Consider the following 22525-nt stretch of genomic DNA (forward strand, 5'->3'; position numbering starts at 1 on the left):
CCCTGAAAGTGCTTATTTTTGCTGCCCTTTGCTCATGGAAGCAAGCTTGTACTGCCAGGCATCGTATTAACTACTATTCTAGTATTCAGCTTACATATATTATGATTTTGTTAGTTCAAAATGCACCCTGGGCTGAGCTGTATCAAAGCTGTTAAAATCTCCATGAATCCTCAGAGTCCTGCTGGTTTTGACTAGACACCGTTATAGCTGCCAAAAGTTCAAGGAATTGTCAGGGCTTCAGAGACAGTAGGTCTAGCTGACCTGACCAGGACCCACAATTTTCAAACCAACACAGCTGCATTTTATAATAGTCACCATTTCCAGAGAGGCTGCAGAACTCAGATAATTACCCTGAAAGAAATAAGACAATATTCTTTGATGAGAAGATTACTTTGAGAATTTGATTGTATAATGAAGCTGTTGCTTTGAAAGGTACTTTCTATTGTTCAAAATCTGAAAATCTCTAGCAAAAAGTGTCACTTGTTTTGACAGCCAACTTAAAAAATTCTCTGTTTATTACATTAACTGCAGCATTTTAACTGTCAAACTGTGAAAGAATGTTCTATAGTTTAAAAAACAGAATAGAGCTCTGGGAATTTTTTGGTGGGCTCTTGTTGCTATTGGGTGAGGTTTTTTTTCTTTGGAAACACATACACTGAATGTGAAAATAGCTTTTTGTGAAGTAGCAAACACAGCTCTCTGCTCCTTATAATGCCTGGAGCACAGGTGCAGACCTTGAACAAGTCCCTGGAAAAAATGTTGTAGAATTAACACAGCTCTTTCTTACAAGCGTTTCAATCCTTCAGTATGAAAATACATCCTGGAAACATTTTTCTAGTTGTTTTTATTTTATTTTAATAGTGTTCAGATATAGCTAACTTGATGGTAAACCCTAATTAAATAGGATGCTATAATACAAAGCTAAACACAATAATAACAGAGGTATTTAAAGGGAGAATGATATCCATCAGACAACAGTATTTATGTTATAGTTTATATTCTTTTTTAATACTCCAGGCTACAGTAAGTTAGCAGTATGACTGAAATAATATGTGTTTTATATTCTTGGTGACTTCACTCAGCAAATTTTTTTCTCAGTACAAAGAGTGTTTGGTTCTACATGTGGTCAGTAATCAAATTTTAGTGTCACTTGCAGAAGTAAGCTCAACAGGATGCTAGAGAGAGGAAGCGAAAACAAATCTGAACATGGTAAACAGCACAAAATATATATATAATAAAATAACAATTTAATTGTTACCAAGAATCTATAACTTCTTGGAGGTCTTGTAAAAATTAAGTGAGATATATTTATTCTCTTGTTCTTATAATTTTTTATTTAGGTATTCCAACCAGCTGTTAGTAGTAAGAACCATACTGGATTTGTCCATAGAGACTGTATTAAGTTCCATAGTCCTTGGTGGAGTCTCCTGCCAATTATGTTTAATAAACCAAGTGTTATTCCTGGAACAGGAAATACAGATTATCTTTCCACATATCAGCTCACTGACATTTATGGGTATTACATGTGGTAAATGGTATTTATGGAGTTAACCAAGGAGCACTGATTCAAGTACAAAGATTACGTAATTAGCTTCCATGATAGAACGAGTGAACATGCATTCACTTTCACACTCACAGGTAGTGGGTAAAATTAGTCATACCTCCTATAAATTCTTTATGGTACTTGAAGACAAAATTTGTACTCTGGATATACATGCTTGTTTGATGTATAATCACAATGTTATGGGGTCTCTGATCTTTTCCCTTGCTCTTATTATCTGAGAAGTTTCTGGTTAGCTGTGTAATAGAAATAATCAATGATATTGCATGGTTTGTCAATGGCAAAGTACTATGTTATTGCAAACATCCTAGTCACAGAGAAGCTCAATGTCTCTGACCTTGATAAATTCTCCAAACACTGAACAGTTTTTATTGATCACTTAATGTCACCTGAGTTCTCCTGTCCATTAATGTGTAGCCTTGTTCTCTACCTATTCCATTTATTATCCTGTCTATAACCAGTTACTGCTGTTAGAATGTGTCTCCTGCAGAAACTAGGTCTTTACACAGCAGGATCCTACAAATCAACATCAGTGGGTCACCACACAGGTTTTACAGAAGCAGTGGTGCCTAATATCTCTCCACGTGACATCTGCAGGAGCAGAAGTAAAGACTGGGTACATCCACTGTAGATTGTCAGTCCTCCCAATTTGCTAACACAGGAGACAAATGGACATAGTGAAAGAAGAGAGGACCCTTTTGTCTTGATAGAGATCTCATGTAGTAAGACATCATCCTTTTATATTTTAATTTCATGTTGAAATTTGTTAATTTGTTACGCTATGTTTTCCATTTTCCAAGACATGCTGGTTTTGCAAACATATAATAAAATTAAAGTTGTTACTTCCTATGGGAAGTATTATTTGTTAAAATCCTTACCTTGTGTTTCTTAAATCTCCAATGAAAGGTAGCTACTACTGGCTTAGCTTTATTCTATACCTAATTGAGCTGCTCCTGCCCCGCATAAATCACTAGGAGTGTCTGCCTTATAATTTAAAGCCAGATTTAGAAATAGGAAAGAGTATTTTGAGTCACTAGAGGGCATAGCAGTACCAAAACAGTTTCTGTTTCTCCCTTAACGGTTTATTCCATTCTGTATGAGAAAAGAATAATTTCATCCAAAATGTTTTTTGTCTAAATTGGTCTTTAACCTGGGTAATAATAAATGCATGTCATTGGCAAGTGAAGAACAGGTGAAAAATATAGCTTGCTTAGCAAAGAAGATGTCGGTTGTCCTTATGTTTTCTATGACTTCTTCAGTACTTCTTTCATCCAAAAGAAGTCTCCATCAAACTGCTTTTGCAAAAAGATGCAACATAACTCCAGAGTGACACGATTGCTGGGTACTCCCTCTACCTCACACATGATTTAGACAGACTGTTGAACCAAGAAATGATTAGGCAGAAAACCTGTAGAGCACTGTATTTATATGACTTTCCTTATCCTCTAGATGCTAGAATCTCCTGTAATACTGACATTTTAGGAGGAAAATTTCTATCAGAAAGGTTCATTGTGACATTTCTTTTAGGGCTGTCCAAAGATTCAACTGTGCTGTTAATTCTTTTGACACCACACATTGCAGACAGTGGGGTTTGGAACTGCGCGCTGACCTCTTTGTAATGCCAGCATGTAAACCTCCTCCTTTGAAGCTCCGGCCCCTGGGCTGGACTTCCTGTATCCCATTTCCTCACATCTTAAATTTATCCTCTGTCTCTTCTTATGACTAGGTTGCTATTCTTGGCCCATTGATTTACTTACTTATATTCTGCTTTTCACAAATCTAAAACGTATTGTTTGACAGGACTTAGTTCTATAAAAGTAACTTGGGATAATGCTTTAAAGGATTTTTTTCTCTGTGTGTGTATGCAACTTCAATGCGCTGTCTGAAGTGACATAACAGGAGAATTTGTCCTTTTAGAAAATAAAGTTGTACTAGACACTTTAACTGAAGAGAATCTTGTGAGTGGGAAAAAGATTAGGAGTTACTTACAGGCTCCTACAACTCCTTCTCATGGGTGCTATTTATTAGATCCTCCAAAGCATCTCTGACACACTGCAGTTGTCAGAGTATTTGTGTCCTTTTTTAGCAATCAGAAAATTTTCCAGTGTGTAGACTACAGAAATACAATTATTTCAGTCACAGTAGCAGCCTCATTCCTCGTTGTACTATAGGAGGATTATTCCTTCATCAGTGCATGCTTTTCATTAATGGCAGCTTCTTGTATTTTTCAGTTAGAGAAGTTGAAACTACTGAGTGGTTCTTATTTACTTTTGTGGCTAAACAACAGCACTCACCATTAACTCTATAGCAGTCATTTACTGTCCTCCAAGATGCACTGCTGCCTCTTCCAATTTGTTCAGCAGAAATTCACACGCTCCTTTACAAACCACCACTACTGTTTGTTTGCTACCACTGATTAGTGCCGCATGGGAAAAATAGTGCAGGTCCCACACTCAGGAGTCCTTTTAAAAGGAACAGACCTTTATGTACCATTTCTGATTTATTTGACCATTTTACATATAGAACACTTGATTTCATCAGGAAAGCTGCCTAATCAGGATCTCTCTAAGGTGGTTGCCATGGCTGCTGCTTGGTGTCAGTCAGGTGGTTTCATAGCACTTCCATCCCTGTGTATTTCAGTCCTCCAGCTAGGACCATCATTCAGTCCCTGGTTAGTGAGGATCTACCCTTCAGTAGGTAGTACAACAATATTTTGTGTTGTTTTGTACTTCTCTGAAGCATTTATTTTGGGCATTTATTGCATTTTGCTGTCCTTTTTATCTTCTTTGTATAGGCCTGGCCAGAGAACTGTAGATGACTTAGAAATTATATATGAAGAACTTCTTCACATTAAGGCCTTATCTCATCTTTCTACCACAGTAAGTATTTTTAAAAATATAACTCATCACCAAAAGGGAGGCTGAATTTTGACTTCTGGTGCTTTATTAGAATTGGAGCACCTACAACCCTTTCCATTTATACTTTCCATGCAAAGAAGTTATTCCCACCTTTGAGGACCACCCAAGCACTATGCAGATTTGGGTTGTCTTTTGGATATCAGATATAATTCTGTTCATGTGTTTCTGCACAGCCCGTACCTCACTTGACACAGGTGCCTCCATCTGGGTCCATATCTGAGTTTAAATTAAGATGCATGCAATCTGACTTGACACCTGGGACTGTGGTCCTACTGAATTTTGCAGAATAGATGTCTGATTTCTGAACTATAAGAAGTCTTGGCTTGAACCAGGAGGAGGAATTACACAGTGCAGAAAGGTGTACTGTGCAGTGCTGGCTAGTCGGAGTTTGGTCCTAGAGTGAAGGAAACCTCATCAGACATCTTCTCTCTGAGTGGGCAAGAACAGTGCAGAGAACCAAGAATAAATGAAATTGAGAAAGTGTCTGGAGGAGAGAATGCAACTGTTTAAAGTCTCACCATTGTTGACACACTGTGTAGGCAACTGAAACAAACTAAATAGCACTTTATATAAGAGCAGCAAGATGTGGGTGCTTTCAGAAAAAGGAAGCCTGTCAGAAAGTAGATTTATGTTTGACAATAGCTTCTTTGGAAGCTCTTGATATTTTCAGTAATTCTCAGCTAACGTGGACAGATGCAGCTAATTATGAAGCTGCATTACAGAAAGATAGTACTCTGTGCAAACATATAACGCCTGAGTTTTTAAAAAAGAATATGCATCCAGAGTTGGTAAGTGAACTAAGAAGGAACAGCCAACCAAAATCCTTAAGCATATCTGGGATGTAGGAAAAAAGTGTTTAAAAAAAGATTTCTGTAAGATCCAGAAATGACCCTTTTCAAATCAAACAGAAGAGACTACACAGGATAGACAGATACTGAGAGGAGTGAAGGACAAGAGGGAGTTTAGGACAAGATGAAATTGTCTCAAGTTGCACCAGGGGAGGTTCAGGTTGGATATTAGGAAGAACTTCTTCAATATAAGAGTCGTTAAGCATTGGAACAGGATCCCCAGGGAGGTGGCGGACTCACCATCCCTGAAGGTGTTCAAAAAACGTTTAGATGTGGTGCTTCAAGACATGGTTTAGTGGGTTTAGTGGGCATTGCGGCGTCGGGTAGAAGGTTGGACTTGATGATCTTTGAGGTCTCTATCCCTCTTCTTCTCCAGACTGCAAACATGGAGTGCTTTGTACTGGCTGTCAGGAAAGAGTTCTGGGAGAGGTGCCTGAGCAAACATTTAGTGGGTACCTTTAAGACATCAGAGCCTGAATTTGTCCACCCATCTTAGGAGATGCAGCCACCAGACTCTCATCTGGATTGTGTCCAGAATTTGAGAGTTCCTCCTCAAGTTTTTTTCTTCATGGCCTAAAATTTTTTTCAATTTAAACAGTTGGGAGAATGATGTGAAAATACTACTACTAAACATATGTTGGAGCCAGCTTTTGATCCATGTTTGGCACGGTTAAGTTACATCATAGTACCTCTGAACACGAATTGTCACCAGCTGACATTCTCTGAAAACAAGAATCTCACTGCTTGGAAATTGGCCTCCAAGTCTTGGAGACTTGTGGTTGTATGAAGACAGACATAAAGCACCCAGGAAAACTCAGGATAACATGAGGTTCCCAGTGCTGCTACTATTCTGTGAAAGTAACACTAACAGTGTTTACAGTGACAAAAAGCGGTTGTAAACAGTGTCTCATTAGAGGCAACTGTCCGGTCAGTCATTAGAGCTAGTCACACCAGAGCAATACAAACCTGATGAGGAGCAGGCTGACACTGAGGGCACCGTCATGTTCTCCAGTTCCTGGCAGAGGTAGTGAGCTGGACATTTTTCCTGGGAAGGTGTCAGGCAGAGAGAGACCTCAGCAGATCCAGATGGCTGTGCCTCACAGCTCAACACAGCAGAAGTGGCCAGGCTTACGTCAGTAAGGGGAAAGGTAGTGATTTCTCAAGGAAGAACCGGAGTACTACAGAGCCCCATGGAGTAATTGACAATTGCTAGCTATCTTCTGTTATAGATTAGCTACTACCATTTGAAATTTTCCATCATGTTAATGTTAGTTACTAATGATGGTTTCACACGTGTGTGTATGAAGAAAGATGTGGAGACCAGTATCTTAAAGATGCCTTTGTTGGAGCCATTTGGAGCCAGGAAATGTAAAGGCTCATGCTCTGTAAAGCCAATCAGTAGGAAATAGGACATCAAGTGAAGCAGACCATTGTCTGGCTGTGTGACTCTTGAATGAGTGCTGAATGATGCAGAGGGAAGGAAAGCAGTGACTGGGGTATATTATGTGACTTCTCACCAGGAAGAATGAGATACATGTAAAAACTATTAATTTCTCTCTCTTTATTTTAAGGTAAAGCGAGAATTAGCAGGTGTCCTCATTTTTGAGTCACATCCCAAAGCAGGAACGGTCTGTAAGTAAATGGAGTCCTGTCAGATCTCCTTTCTCATCTGTGGCATGGATATTTAAATTCTTAATGTTTAAATGACAAGAGCAAAACTCAGATGCACTCTTCAAACTTGACTGGCACTCAGTATTTAAAACCTGGGGTAATAGGTGTTGGCTTATTCTGTTGCCAATTGTGGGGACAGTACCAAAATTAATTCTATATCCTTGGTTGAATATATGTTATCACCTACAATTTGGGTGTTTTTCTCTAGAATTTTGGGTTGGATCAATCTCTGTTTAAAACATATTTTAATATTGTGTTTAAAAAAATCTTGCTGCACAGAATAAAGGATTTAAAATGTTAGATTGCTCAGACCTGTTTATACTGAAAAATTTTAGCACATGAATGTCAAATTCACAGCCACTAGACAACTGGGTTAGAACATCGTGCTACTGGTGGGATCCAAATCTGTGTGCTGATTAGTAATTGATAACCTGACATGTATCAATAAAGGAGTTGTTGCAATTGTCATGGAAAATAAAAGCAACTTTCACATGAGTGTAATAAAATAACTACCATATGGGTGTGGGATTTTTTTCTAAAATCTGAAGGCAATTGCTTTTAAAATCACAGTATGCCCTTTTTCAAAGTAGATGTTAATATGCCTGCAGTACAGTTACCTTGAATTTTATTGAGTGCAGAATCTGGCCCATTTATATTTTGAATAACTATATTCTCACCATAAAATCTTTTCTCTCTCTTGTAGTATTTAATCAGGGAGAAGAAGGTACTTCTTGGTACATTATCCTAAAGGGATCAGTAAACGTAGTCATTTATGGCAAGGTATTTTTTTCAGAAGCCATTTTACGTGATTCTTATTATTGAAATTATAATAGTAAACTTTGAAGGAATACAGTTTAATTTAGAGCAAAATTGCTTTGTCTGAGGAAACAAATGTAATTTTATTAAGAAATGATCCAGTGGTTTTACTGATTATACTTCCAGTTGATTGCTGTATAATTTTGGGATATATTACACACTTTCTGAATATAATTCAGGAGAGTTCCATCAGTATCTTTAGGACAAGGTCATTTGCTGGAATTCGGTGAATTGGCAGACTTCTGTCTCGTGGGGGTTTTTGCCCTATCCCTTTACCACCATATTCTCTTACAATTGTATGACTAACTTTTCTCATGCATGTCAGGCATGTATGACAGAAGTACTGCTTTGTGACTAGTGGTTCTCAGGTTGGATGAACCCCTCCCAAATTTATGCCAGCTCTTCATTTTAGTTAAGCTACAGCCTGAAAAGCATCTCTATTAAATTTTCTGTTTATGAGAAAGATTTTTCAAGGCAAAAAATAGGACTTTGGTACACAGAAATCCCTTGAGTCTTTAAAAATCCCTACTTCCCTATTGATTTCTCATTCAGTGACTGAGAATCCTCCATTCTGAACACCAAGCATTTCACCAAAATCTAGCATAGAGGCCCTGGTGCTAAGTCTGTTCCTAAGTAACGCATTTTTAGCTACATTTTTTACATCACTGGGTGGGCCAGATCCTCTGTTACTATAAATTGGAGTAAATGGAGCACTGCTGATTTACACCAGCTGAGGATGTGGTCCTATATGTTATTTCTGCAAACTTGATCTTATTTCTTAGGGCCTCTGTAAATAAAAAACAAACAACTCAACAACTTTCTGTCTTCAGCAGGGCTAGAAGAGTCCTTCAAGCTGAATGTAATTTCAGAGAACAAGCCAATTCTTTTCTATTCTTGCCTTTCTTTAGTAATAGTAATAAGCAGCTATCAAGTATTGTTTCCTAGTCATTATTTTGGCTGTTGATTTCCTGCCAAATAGATTTGTTTTGGTATTTGATTGTGAAGTCTGGTGTTTGTACAAGGACTTTCAATAGAATCCAGAGTAATGATGGGTTTCTGCATGTAAATGTTTTGCTCTGTGCAGGGTGTGGTATGTACTCTACATGAAGGAGATGATTTTGGCAAGTTAGCGCTTGTGAATGATGCTCCCAGAGCAGCATCCATTGTTCTGCGTGAAGACAACTGCCACTTCTTGAGAGTAGACAAGGAGGATTTCAACAGGATCCTTAGGGTAAGAGTGGGAATGGCTGCCCTGAGAGCATGATATCAAAACTTGCAGATTTTTCTAGAGTGTGTCTTATTTCTATGGATATACTGGTATTGATAACCTTGTTTGAAGTATCTCTAATTGCAGAACAGAGATGTGACAGTCTAGAAGAATATATTAATAACCTTTCCTCATTTTGTGTTCCTAACTCAGCCATGAAAATGGGACCAAATGGAATCTTTTGTCTCTCACATTTCTGTGGTCTAGAATTTGCCAAGTGCTTAGTTTTTCTGAGTGATCTTCCATCCAAATATTGAATAAAACAAGATCAGCCATTCTTCCAGATAGGTCAGTGTCAGGTACCTTAAACTCAATAGATTCAAGGCAGAATTAAGTGGCAAATTAAATAAGCTATGGGTAAATACACAGATGTCTTTATTAGAGAGCTCTAGAAAGATATTCCCAGACTCATTTTACAGTTATTCACGTTAAGGCAAATGTGTTCCAAAGTCCAGCTGTAATTCTGCAAATACAGGCCGATTTGTGATCATTCATAGTATAGGAAGTCAAAACCAGTATCATCCTGTGTTTGAACGTATACATGCCCAGTATTACAGCAATAAAACCAGTCCAGGCAGAGTACTGTGTTAGAAAAATGCCATTAAGATTGTGTTTACTGTACAAAAGGGAATGAGGATCCCATTGGCAGTAAGGTTGGGTTGGTTATGGAGACTCCCAACTGATTTAGCTTTGGTCGGTACTTCAAAGGAGATCGAAGTCAGTGGTCTTACTGATTTTCATCTGTGTTCTTTAAATGCACATATTTAATTCTTCTTTTTTTCTGTTTCTACTATGATCTGGTAGTAGAAAATGAAGAGTTTACCTGACAGTTTACTGAGCTAAGACTTACCATTTTTAAGTGCCATTTTCTTTTTTTTTTTAAAAAAAGAGAAAAGACAGATTATAGATAATAATGTTCATATATAAGTGGAGGTAGAGATTACATTATATATGGAAAGTTGAGGGGGGATGGACTTTGTTTTTTGGCAAACTTTTTTTTCCTTTGCCACAGCCAGAGATTTTTCACATGGTTCTTCCTCTAGTCCCTCCCACAATTCTTTGCCTCTTCCCTCAGTGCCAGTGCTTCCCTCTTGATTCTGCCTGTGAGAAAAGCAGAATAAAGATAGATAAATACAGGGGAAAAGAACCAACCCTGGAGTCTTTTGTGTTTGAAAGTCATGCACTTTTTCAGAGTAACTAATCAGCCAAATCGGGTGCAATTACTTTATAAAAAGTAACTTGTCTTGCAGGATGTGGAAGCAAATACAGTAAGACTTAAGGAACATGACCAAGATGTCTTGGTGTTGGAGAAGATCCCAGCAGGAAACAGAGTTTCTAATCAAGGAAATTCACAGCCTCAGCACAAGTATGTTTTCATTCAATAGTGCAAATGTCAGACAATGATTAACCTTTTCACATGGTATTATTATCCAAACAATAGCATATTCCCCCTTTCTATGGAAGAATGCAGTGCATGTAAAGTTTTCTCTTTTTTTAATCACCAGCAGATCACATGCCCCATACTGGATAATATATTCATTTCCAGCAGCACACCAGTTCTATGTCTTTACAGAATAATTTCCTAAAGATCTCACTGTAAATACTTATCTCATGTAATAGCTTCTAAATAGGCTGCACATGGAGAATGCTGAAACCCTATTAAACTGAGCTACTGTGTAAAAGACGTGAGAAAAATACATTGTTTTGTTGTTAAGTACAGATATTTTCATTCTGGATTTTGAGCTCTGGATTCTAATAAAAGAGTTTGCTAGGTACAATTTATATACAAAAGGAAGATCTCATGCAATGAAAGTCACACAGCTTATCTTACAGGTTTGCACTGTAATAACAATATTCATTATATTTTCTTTACTTTCTTATTGAAAGGGAAAAAGTACAATTCTGTTTGGATACTAGTGTGATAAGAGTAGAGTGAGGCTATTATCATTCCACACGTAGCATTTGCACTAGAGAAATGTTCTGCATCCCAGAGGTCTTTCCTGAGATATCCAGTCAACCAAGAAGCATATTTCTTCATCTTAGTCTTGGGGAAAACTTCACTTTGGGAGCACATCCTCTCAGTTGTAGTTTGGATTCTACTCCCTCCTCTACTGAGAAGACGTAGCTCCTACATAGCTCCCCGAGCCATGCTTTCAAACAGTGACAGTTTCGCTTCGAAGGACTAGCTCTGAAGTTCTCAGTCTCAAGATCTAACTCTTTATGGGTGATCAGACTCATGCAGGATGAATTCAGCAGCCCTGCAAGTCACTTCACTGTTCATTTTCACTTTCATATTCAGAGTACAGCAACCTGTGATTTCTGTGCTTCACTCACTTAGATACTTGGTTAGTATCTCTGCGAGAATGTGCACTGGCTTAACAAGTGTTTGTGTTCTTGGGACATCAATACAGTTCTTCCAAAGCGGTTGGCAGGTAAAAGAACTGTGACGGTCAGCGCTCAAAGTGAGGAGGAGCTCCCAGGAGCTCAGCTCCACCACTTATTTCTCAGCAGGAGCAGAGTATCTTCACTTCTCGGGGTTTTTTCTTTCTTTTTTTTTAAAGTTTCATACTTTATCAGGTGGATTCCAAAAAAAGAAAAAAAAAGATGCAAAGATTGAAAGAATGGAGGGAAAGATAAAAAAATCTGATCTGCAAGGAAAGAGAAAAAAAAAGATGACAGGGACAAGTTTAACAATATCCTATGATATTCTGCTGGTACTTAAAATCTTGCCAGTGTTTTTGCATGAAGCAGAAAAACCTATTGCACTACTTCTCTCACCTCCTCAAATTTACAGCAGGAAACGGTACAATCCTAAGTTTATCCACTTGAAAAACTTACTTCAGCTATTAAGGCATTACACAAATTTGAAGATACAGCATGCCATTTCATTATCTGTCCCCATCTTCTCAGACTGACCCATCAGTGATGCTCAAGGAAATAGTTTCCTTGTTCTGATACTGATACACACCAGTTCTCATTTCATGCTCATACCAAGTCTGTTAAGACCCTCTAACAAATGCAAATTTTTATCATTACTGAGATATTTATTCTCAGTGAAGGAACATTTCTGTTTACACTTCCCCAGGTTTGCAGCAGTGCAGCTCTGCTGATTGCTGTGTCACTGTCGTGGTATTATACTGGAGTACTTGTGCGGGGAGAGGGCCATCTGTCATCACACACTCCCTGGTTATGGTGGAGAGTGTTATTGCTCCGATTTTACAGGGGAGAAGCGAACAAAGATTGTGAGTGGTTTTGTCCTAAGCCACACAGAGATTATAGTCAGAGCAGGTATTTGTACTCTGGCATTCGTCAGTCCTGATCTTCTCACTGGTACACAACTCTTTGTTGATTAGCTGCTTTGCCTATGAGACGCTAACTGCTCCTTTCCTTCCCGCAGGTATATTGTGATGTCAGGAACCCCAGAGAAAATTTTAGAGCACTTTCTAGAAACTATGCGCCTTGAAACAACCTTAAATGAAGCAACAGGTATCTACATGACAAAGGCTGTGTTACTGGTACTGCCTAAGATGGTCTTGCTGGGAGAATGCTGCAATGTGATGCTTTGAAAAGCAGCTAGTGGTACTTTTCCCCAGAATAAGAACTATCCACTGCTCTGAAACAACCCTGAGAAAACCTAGGAAATCCAGAATTAAAGATAACAATCCATTCCTCCTAGCCTGCTCTATTGTATTTGTACTTTCGGTTCAGAGTAGAACAGCAAAATCTCAAAAGGTGCCAGACCATTAGGCATGACTTTAATTAGGCACAGCTATAAGGCCAGGGCAGAGTATGCATTACCACCCGATGATAATGGTACTCATACTTCTTGTTCTGGATGTCACTTAATACTGTGAACTAGCTTGATACCTCCAGCCATTGTGTTATGCTAGTATAAGTATTCCCAAATTTTCATATCCATATCACATTTAAAGTATCACAATTTATATTACTTGTTTGTGATACGTTCCCACGTGCAGGAAAAGAAGATTTGTTACTGAAAAGAGAAGAACTCAGCACACCATGGGCCAGGTCCCAAGAATGCAGGTTGCTGCAGCTGCACTTAATAGGCTGCTATTCTTTAGTGTAAAGAGAACGGACAATTTACATCTAGGGATACAGATATTTGCTGACTTACTATTAGTAAGTATTTTAATTTTTAAAAAGAGTCAGGTACAAAAAAGTCCTCCTAATTATGATAAAGTAATTCAGAGAGTTTTATATTAAGCTACATAATATCTCTTTAGCAAATTCTTTTTACATTGCAGATGTCTAAGAAGTATATATTCAAAGGTGTTCTTAAATCCAGGTAACTTGTTACTGACCTCATAGTATTGGAGAAACCTGTATAGTGGTCCATAAATGGTGGAAGAATTGAAAGATTACAGAAATCCTTTTACAGTGTGTGTTTTAACCACTTTTAAGAATAAAAATGATCCTTTTCATAGATACTCATTAGATAATCATTAGGATTACAAGCTTTCAGGTATATAACCACAAATTTACTATTCATAGTATGCATGTATTATGTATTTTTCTAAACCAAATTATTTTTTAAATTTTTTAAAACTTTTCCCCAAAACATCCAATGAGAAGATTATACCTATATCCTAACGGAGTACAAAATGTCACAATTCACAAACAAAGCCATTTTTAGGATATAGAAGCTCAGAGTGCCGGAAAATAGAATTTTTAGTTTATGCATTCCTTTAAGAACAGTTAAATTCCACTTTGCTCTGGATATTACGCAAAGAAAAAGTCCTACCCTTCTGGAGGTGAGTTTTGTCAACTGAGAGATTTTCATATATGAATTACAGTGAAAGCAATGATCTAATATTATAATACACAGTTACCTCACTATATTTTTTCTGACATCCCTTACTTACAGGGTTTTAAAATGTTTCTCTTATCTCAAAAGTTGCACTGTAGAAATGATACCCTAGGGTATTGAGTTTATTGTTTCTTAGTGATTCCATATGACACTTGTGTAGTTTAAAAGTAAAATAAAGTTTATTCTCACTGCCAAACTTATTCTGGCCTCTGCAGCAAGACTTTATAAATCCTTCTTGTTGTCACCAATACAAAGATAAGGCAAACTTGGATTTACAGCAGCGCTTCTACAGATCATTTTAACAGAAAAAAATAGCTTGCTATTTTTTGCCAGAGAAAATGTCAGTCTTATTGTTTATATAATTTTTAATGTAAATGTAGCAGCTGTGATACTTTTGAATCAAAATAAAACCAGAAATTTGACTGTCCATTCACCTCTTTTAGGCCTTCTGCTCATTGTTAGGAAATCAGCAAATAATTAATTTGCCTTCTGTGTAGCATATACTAAATGCATTGTCTGGTATTGTAGTTCCCTAAATCCAAGTGCAGCAGCACTTCTTAGGTACCCACATGTGGCAGGCCTGATTCTTCTTATGCTAAGATCTCTACACTTGTAGAGAAGTGTATCCAAATTTTTCACTTTAGCACAGATGTTTGGGTTTTTTTTGCTGTGCCAAATTTCCCTTTGACACAGGCAAATGCCTGTTAACGTAAGTGCAATAAAATTCATGCAGACAAGAATAAAAGCTTAATATTTCAGGTCATATTTGTTCATTCCCCATTTTCATACTTAATGCCTACAAACAAAGTACAAAAAGACTCCTTTGTTATCTGCAGAGGGCTAATAAGATATTTTAGCTGAAAGAAAACTCATCTTTGTGATCCCAAAGCTCTTTGCAGGGGCTTAATTGACTGTTTTCTATCTTCTTTTTTCACAGATTCTGTTCTAAACGATTTTATTATGATGCACTGTGTTTTTATGCCAAATAGTCAGCTCTGCCCAGCCTTGATGGCACAATATCCTTTTGTAAGGGAAAAGTTACATCCCTTTAACAGCTATCCTTATTGATGATGAAACTGAAGCTTCTCTCTCTCAAGAAGTACATCATGTTTCATGGAGGCTGTGCCTTGTGGGTAAGTTCTCAGTGTCTGACTAACAGGTGTCCATAGCTCAACAACTCTGAAATGGGTAATGTATACCCATGATGAGATACAGTCCTGGAGCATGAAAACTGTGTCTTTCCTGTGATGGTTACTATTCCAAGGGAAAGAAATGTACTGTCCCTCCACCAGAGAAATGAAATTCCCTAAAGGTTTGGATTACCCTTTCTGTCCTTCTTGCATCTAGATTTTAACTAAGATCATTATGTTTTGGTGATTTCAGTGGCCCACTTTATAGATTACAAGCTGCAAACTGCCTCAAGCAAAAGGGTGCCTAAACTAGTAGAATGAGTAAGTGTTGTCCTAGGTGTTGTCATAACAGTTATGAATAAAAGTAATAATAATCTACAATAATAGTGTATAGCAAATGTTAACAAACTGCAAGAAACTTAAATTGCATGCAAATACCTAGGAGATGAAAGCTTACAGCGGATAGCATTGAGAGCTGGAGGTGAGTCTCATACTGTCTGCATGTTTTGCAGAAGGAGTCTGTGAAATGTCCATCCGTCAGTTACTGGTGGGCCATTTAGTTTGGGGAGCTGTTGGGCACTGAGAGTTTTCCTTGTGCACAGTGACTTGAAGCTATGAAGTGACTAGGAGCGTCAAATAAACATATAATGTTTTCTGTTTTATAGAATTCTGACAGGGGTATAGTAACTTCAATTCCCTATTTATTTTTTTAGAATCAGATTGGTGTGAAAGTGTGCTTTCCTTGAAGCTCAGCGGGGCGAGTGACATCTGGGAAAGCTAACACCCTGAAACCACAAAATAGAGCATCGTGTCCTTGTCTGGCAAGCTTGAGAATCCATTTGTGCTACTCCTAGCAAGGACAGTAATTGTTTTGAAAACCTTTGGACCCATAAAACTGGTCTGCAGAAAATTGTTCGTACACCTGAAACAAACACATTTTCCAAAACCACATAGTTTTGGATATCAAAAGTATTATGAAATGCTATTGCTGACAGCTTTGAGAGGGGAAGAAAAGGGCAGCACTTTTTATGTTCGGTGAGGTTTTTTTTCTGATTTATCTAGCTCATATTATTCAGCCAGTCCATTTGCGACTCAGGCTTGTCTATCCTCAGTTATAATACTATTCCTCTGATACCCAATAATTGAGAAAATCCGATGCATAGGCAAAATGTACCTTGTTGTTTATAGGAGAAAAGCTTTTCTGAAGATCAAAGTGATAGTGTCACTTACGTGTATGTATTCACTTGTGATGAAATTTGTTCTGGATAGGAGGCTAAGACCATGGTCTTAAGTGGGTCATGGCAGGCATCGTGCTAATTCTTTTCAGAGAGGAGGAGGAGGGCTGGAAGTAACTGGTATCCCACTGCTTTAGTGTCAGCTTTTCCTAGAGCTGAATTATTGTTTATTTGGTCCATTCTGAACATGGAAAATCAAACTGTGCTCTGTTGATTGTGCCACTGAAATTTATTGTTAGAGTTGAAAGGTTGCTAACAAAGCTCATCTTTTTTGAGCAAAATCACTCTACAAAAATGTTTGCTGCTGCTGTGAGACTAAGGAGAGATTAGTTATGCTCAGTGAGGAAATTAAAACAGAAAAAGAAAAAGAAGAAAGGTGATTCAGTCAGAGACACTAGTTTTGCTCCAGCTGCCATTTTTGAATCAATACAAGTCTATTTTCCTACACCCACTTAAGATATTATTTTAGCTGGCAGCATGCACCTATGAGTAGAGCTAGACCACTGTAGTGCTTTCGAGCATAGTACAGGGTATAAATTATTTGGGTTTTCACTTCTTTTACAGCAGCGTTTTGTCATCTGTAAGTTCTTTAATCCTGAAAGGAATGGACTGGTGCACCGTTTTAGCTAAGTAACATTATTGCTTACTGCGGATTCAGTGCTTATACCGTGCTGTCCCTTGGCACACCACTCTTTTTTAGTCATCAAAGTATATGGATCCTGCAATATTTTTAAAAATCGCATACTTCTTTTTTCTAGGGAAGCAAAGGGCATGCTCCCCTTCCTGGATCCGAACATCAGTTCTGTGTGTTGGACCAAAACCCCTGTTTCCCTCTCTTCTTCACAGAGATGGAAATGGACAAATTCTCAAGAGTTACAGCTTGTCAAAGGGAGGCAGGGCAAAACCCAAAAGAAAACTTGAAATAGTAGCACCTCCAAAAGTGCACTTGGGATAGTACAAGTGTGTCAGAATGTGTGCAGGTGTGTAAGCGTGTGTAAGCATGTGTGCAGGTGTGCATCTTTAAAGGACCACTGTCTAAATACTTAGGAAGTAGAAATTGCTCTTTTGCTCTCTGTAGATGATAGTCCTTTAGCAGGTTTCTGTATGAATGTTTTGTGAACCTCCTTTACCACCATGCCAGCAAAATAGTTTTCATTCTACTGTAGTAACAGGTGCTGATTTTGCACAGCTCCTGATATGGTTAAGTGTTCCCACGCAGGGAAGAACAGACTTACGAATTGCTTCCATTTCCTAGCATATGCTAGACATAATTAGAAATATATATATTGAACTCTAACCATGTTGATGTTGATAAATATTCTACAATTATCTGACACTTGTTGCAACTATATGTGATATTTTACTTCTGATTGCAGTCTGCAGTGAAGCTGCATCCTGTAGGTCCCATAAAAATGGGAGAACACTAACTTTCCCTGTGATAGTATTAATAAAAGAGCAATTAGTATAAATGAGCAGTAAAAATACAGAAAAATTACCAGTGCCTCTGGTGAGTCAGTTAATAAGAAAGTAAAAATATATTAAATAATTACAATGTTTGAAAGGTAAAAATGGCATGAGAAAAATGACTCTGTAGAATATTAAACTTGCTCCCTGAGACATTAGGGCACATAGCTTACAATATATTATTTACTTCTTATGACCCTTTGACTTACTCCCTTAAATGTACTGACATGTTTAGTTCTCTAGTCATTTTAAACCTTTCAGAATGAAATTAAAATGCAGATTTCTAAAAGTTTGTCAGTCAAATGAGTGCCCCAGTAACCCTGGTAGTATGTCAAATCTCTGCAGGGATTTTGGGCAGGAGAATCATTTGGAAAGTGTGAGTTAATAGATACTTTTTGCCATTATATTTTATTAGTATTTGTTAGAGAAATGCTTCTAAATCAGAAGCTTAAAATAAATATATTAGATAATTTTGGTTTCTAATTAATATTTTAATTTTCTAATTAATATTTTAAAATCTTTTGTTAGAGCAACTGAAAGTGCACCTTGAAGGGATGCTGGACTTCACTGTGAGCGGAAGAATGTCAGTATTTTAATATTAAACATTGCTATATAATTGGGAATAGTATTATTCATGACAATCCAGAATCCGAATTTTGGTATCCGGGAAGAAAAGTTGAAGATGTAACTGCACTCATTCTGTGCTTACTTCACATTCAGCCATCAGTTTATTGGGAGACAGTTTAAATATCTATTGTTAACCTTTGATCGGTGAGAAGTAGGCACACAAATTGTCATATCCTGTTTCTACTGGGGATTCTTCTTCATTTTCACATAGATTAAAGGCTGAAATTATCTCAGTTTGTTGCCCATTGTGCCTTTACTTTTTTCGTGGTTTCTTCCTTTCAATAAATGTTACTTTTGGCCTTTTTGCTATTTGCATATTTTTGTAATGTTGACACTTCATCATGAAAAAGGTCAATGAAATATTTCCCGTTTTTTCTTATTGTTTATCACTGAATAACTATCACAAAATATTGTGTCCCAAATACACTTTATTTGATAGAGTGGAAACCTCTGATTTCCTCATACGTAAAATGAGGCTACTACAGAATTTATTATTTTATGCCATGTCTCTAGAGTCAGTCCAGGCTTTAAACTTCCAGGTCTCCCTACCATAATGGGACTGAGGCTCACCTTGGGTTACAGTAACTTCTAAAAATAAAAGAAATAAAACTGGTGGTTCATTACAGTAGTCTTCCTCACAAATGGAAGACTGGAATTGCTAATAAACACAAAGTGACATTTTTCTTTTTCTTCAACTGTCTCCAAAGAAGAACAAAGAGAAATATCCTTCTTCAGTCTCTATGGTTAATCGTCTTCTCTGTTGTTCCAAGTGTCATTTCTGTTCTGCTCCCCTACAGCAACCATCTCTGTGGTGGGACTGTGATCATTCCTGTGCTCTTTAGAGAATTCACTGTCTTTTTACTTTTTAGTATGAACGTGAAAGGTTTGCAAGTCTTTATGCTAGCGGCAGTCAGAAATCAAAAGTATATATTGGAAAGTTATGTCTGAACACCCTGAAAATGGTTTGTTGGAAGTCAGTTGTTTGTGAATTCATACTGGGTTTGGTATTTTCGATCACTGAGTGTTTTCCTTGACACCACGGCACCTATCATGCCCAGCCTTCCCAGGGTACAGAGCAGGAGAAAATGGATTATGCCCTCAACAATAAAAGACGAGTCATTCGACTGGTTCTGCAGTGGGCTGCTTTATATGGAGATTTACTACAAGAAGATGAAGCAGCAATGGCCTTTTTGGAGGTATAAAAGAATTGTTGTATCATTGTACTGAGAATTACCTACCAAGCAAAATAAGCTGAAAGCCTGTTCCCGGTCTGTAGAATTCTGTTATGAAGTAAAGAGAAGTAGACCATTTCAAAGTGCAAACTCATAACTCTGTTTTCTCGGTTTTAGCGGCCGGCAGTATACGCATTACAACAGTGCTTGAACCATTGTCAACCTCTGGAGCTCTGAAAATAGCTGCCGGAGTTGCAGACCTCTTTCAAAGCACTGCATGAGTAGATTGCTTTATAGCAATAGATGAATTTGCCTTTTTTAGTGTTTACTTGTGAATATAGTTCAGAGGCTGTACAGGTTGAACTGGGGGGCTGTTTATGCCTGCCTGAGGAAGGAACTTGAGGGGTTCTCAGTCTACAAAACCAAAAATCTTTTCCATTTGAATGAAAGCTGTACTGCAGCTATTGGAACTTAAGATCTTGTCTTCAGAACCCTTCTGATCCCTTAAAATCATTTAATTCCTCAGATATTGGTTGTGAGGTCTTTGTGGTAGGTGCTATATCCTTGTATTTCTAAGACAAGATGCACTGCCAATGTCATGTTAAGTCATCATGATTGCCATTATTATTATATATTGTGTTTATGGAACACAATCCCATAGGTTACTGAATGGAAGTTCTTGCCCTAAAGAGCTTAAAACTGAGTCTAAGAGTTAGCAGAGGGGAATAGAGAGGGGCCTTAAGTATGACAGACATACAGCAAACCCACATGGGAAAGCTTTTCATAATAGACAGGCTTTGGAGACAGACATAATGTCTTTTATTCCAGAAGTTAAAGAACAATTACTAGTTGCAAGCACATAGATCCTTCTTTGAGTCAGTTTTATGTAGGTATGGCAGGAGAGGTTTGAGTACAGTTTGAAAGAGGGTAATATTGTAGCGGACTGGAGTAGCTGAGAGTCAACAACTTGGTAGCAAATGAACCACTAAGGACTACAACAGCAATGGATAAATAAAACCTATCATGCCAGAATATTTGTGAAGTTTATAGTCTTTATCCTTGATAATCTGAAAATGCAGTTTTTGCACAAGCAGTCAGTGGTTACACAGTGAGCTAAGGAGCCTCGTCAGGCTTCACTTCTGCATATGTAACTCTTGCTTTAAATCAGCTGGAGATAAACAAGTAGAAATAATAGAGGGTTGGGCCCAGCATGTGTTCCTCTATGCAGATTATCATTCTTTATAATCATTAAGCTATCAAATGTCATCTCATAATTCTCTATCCTCAGTACTGATCATTTACCCCTATAGTTATTTAAAGACTATTCTGTATCATTTACAGGAATTTTATGTATCTGTATCAGATGATACTAGAATGATTGCAGCACTAAAGGAGCAGCTTCCAGAGCTAGAGAAAATTGTAAAGCAAGTGTAAGCACACTTTTTGCTTCTTTCCTCCCCCTGCCCTTTTTCTCAGTAAATAGATGAAGAAAAATTGTTGCTTATATCTATTAAAAAATCCATTCTATGAATGGCACTCAGTCATATAAGACTGAATGTTTGCATGCAAGGTTGTGTGGATGAATGTCTATGGCCTTCTCTTTCCACATTATTCTTGCAAACACCAAACTCTCATTAAAAGGTTGATGGAAGGAATAAGGAATTATGTACACACCATTGAAACTAAACTGGGTGCTTACTTCATGCTTACATAGACTTTGTATAGTATTTTCCCTGCCATAACTATGGTATCATCTAGTCTTTTCATAAATGCAAGCATGAATATGTTGATATTGTAGTTTGACAAGTGGTCCCTTTTCCATAGGTGATTTTGTACACAAAACCCTGCAGGTAATATTTAATTATATATTCTATGATTTACCTTCTTACAGTTCTGAAGAACCTAAAGCACCACAAAAGAAGGTAAGATAATTTATTTGTCCATTTTCTAAAGTACAAGCTTTAGCACAGCAAATCCATAAGCATCTTCTCTTCAGTAATCATGGATATATTAAAACAACACGTTGAGAAATAACTTTTAAGTGTCAAATTTTGCATTGCTACTCCTTTTCTTGCCATTGATAAGAGATCTATTGTAGTTCATGTTTACCCCATAATGTTTCTTTTTGTATTAATGTGAATCCTGATGATTCATTTTCAGCACAAAGTTCTGCTGCAGCTCTTCAGCACAAGTGATGACAGAGCACAGAAACGCCAGGCTATCAGGGGCAGCGACGAAGGTGAGTTCCTTCTCTGCACGGTTTTCTTGAGCCACTGAGATTTGTAGTAAATTTGTCTCTCAAAAAAAATGGTCTAAAAATAAACAAAAATACCTACCTACAGTTTTGAAGCCTAGCCTGAAGCAAACTCTGTTTGCTGTTGCCAGCCCAATGTTCTCCATCATTGATTTGAAGTGCTCCTGGTCTTCTCCCTTAGTTACTTGTGCTATCAAACACTGTGCTTCCTCAGAGGAAGATGTAAAAACCTTTAAAATAGGGAATGAACAAAACAAGTAAGAACCAGCCAGTACAGGCACTGTCCATGCAGGTAATGGCAGTGCAATAAATAGTGGGTGCTGAAGGTCATGTTTGAGCCTCTGTCTCCCCTACGTAGTTTGAGCTAACATGTACAGCTGTTTCTTTGCAAGATAGAAGTGGAGCAGATAATCATGCCGTGGATCTCTGCCCTGTGGCACACAGCCTGGAGAACAAAATCTGCTGGTTTGCCCTATTGCTGTTTTTTGATTCTCTGAAGAGATTAAGGTAAAATTTACAGCAGCGTATCAGAATATCATTTTCAGTTGTACTGGCTTCTCATATTGTCCTTACTTCGGGCAGGTTAAAGCACTGCTATGTGAACAAAATCCTGAGCTCTGCTGATGAGATTTGTTCATTTGTCAAGGCTGAAGGCTGGGCTAGCTGTAAAAGCGGCAGCGGAGGCTCTCTGTTAACCCCTCCCGGCCCCTGGGAGGTGAAAGGATGGAGAAAAG

General features: G+C 37.8%; 1 protein-coding gene across 1 annotated transcript in view; it reads left to right on the forward strand.

Moving 5' to 3' along the window:
- Positions 1–21776, forward strand: part of RAPGEF4 (Rap guanine nucleotide exchange factor (GEF) 4) — a gene marked incomplete at its 3' end in the record, with an annotated part of 115510 nt that extends 93734 nt beyond the window's left edge. Inside the window, exons 12-22 of the mRNA XM_009694945.1 lie at positions 4356–4440; positions 6899–6959; positions 7702–7778; positions 8899–9045; positions 10332–10447; positions 12479–12567; positions 14847–14925; positions 19411–19561; positions 20879–20967; positions 21429–21459; positions 21698–21776. Coding sequence (XP_009693247.1) covers positions 4356–4440; positions 6899–6959; positions 7702–7778; positions 8899–9045; positions 10332–10447; positions 12479–12567; positions 14847–14925; positions 19411–19561; positions 20879–20967; positions 21429–21459; positions 21698–21776 — 1004 coding nt within the window. The remainder of the gene's footprint in view (positions 1–4355; positions 4441–6898; positions 6960–7701; positions 7779–8898; positions 9046–10331; positions 10448–12478; positions 12568–14846; positions 14926–19410; positions 19562–20878; positions 20968–21428; positions 21460–21697) is intronic.
- Between the last annotated feature and the right edge of the window lie 749 nt (positions 21777–22525).

Source organism: Cariama cristata, unplaced genomic scaffold (genome assembly GCF_000690535.1).
Source record: "Cariama cristata isolate BGI_N322 unplaced genomic scaffold, ASM69053v1 scaffold40032, whole genome shotgun sequence".
Classification (NCBI taxonomy): domain Eukaryota; kingdom Metazoa; phylum Chordata; class Aves; order Cariamiformes; family Cariamidae; genus Cariama; species Cariama cristata.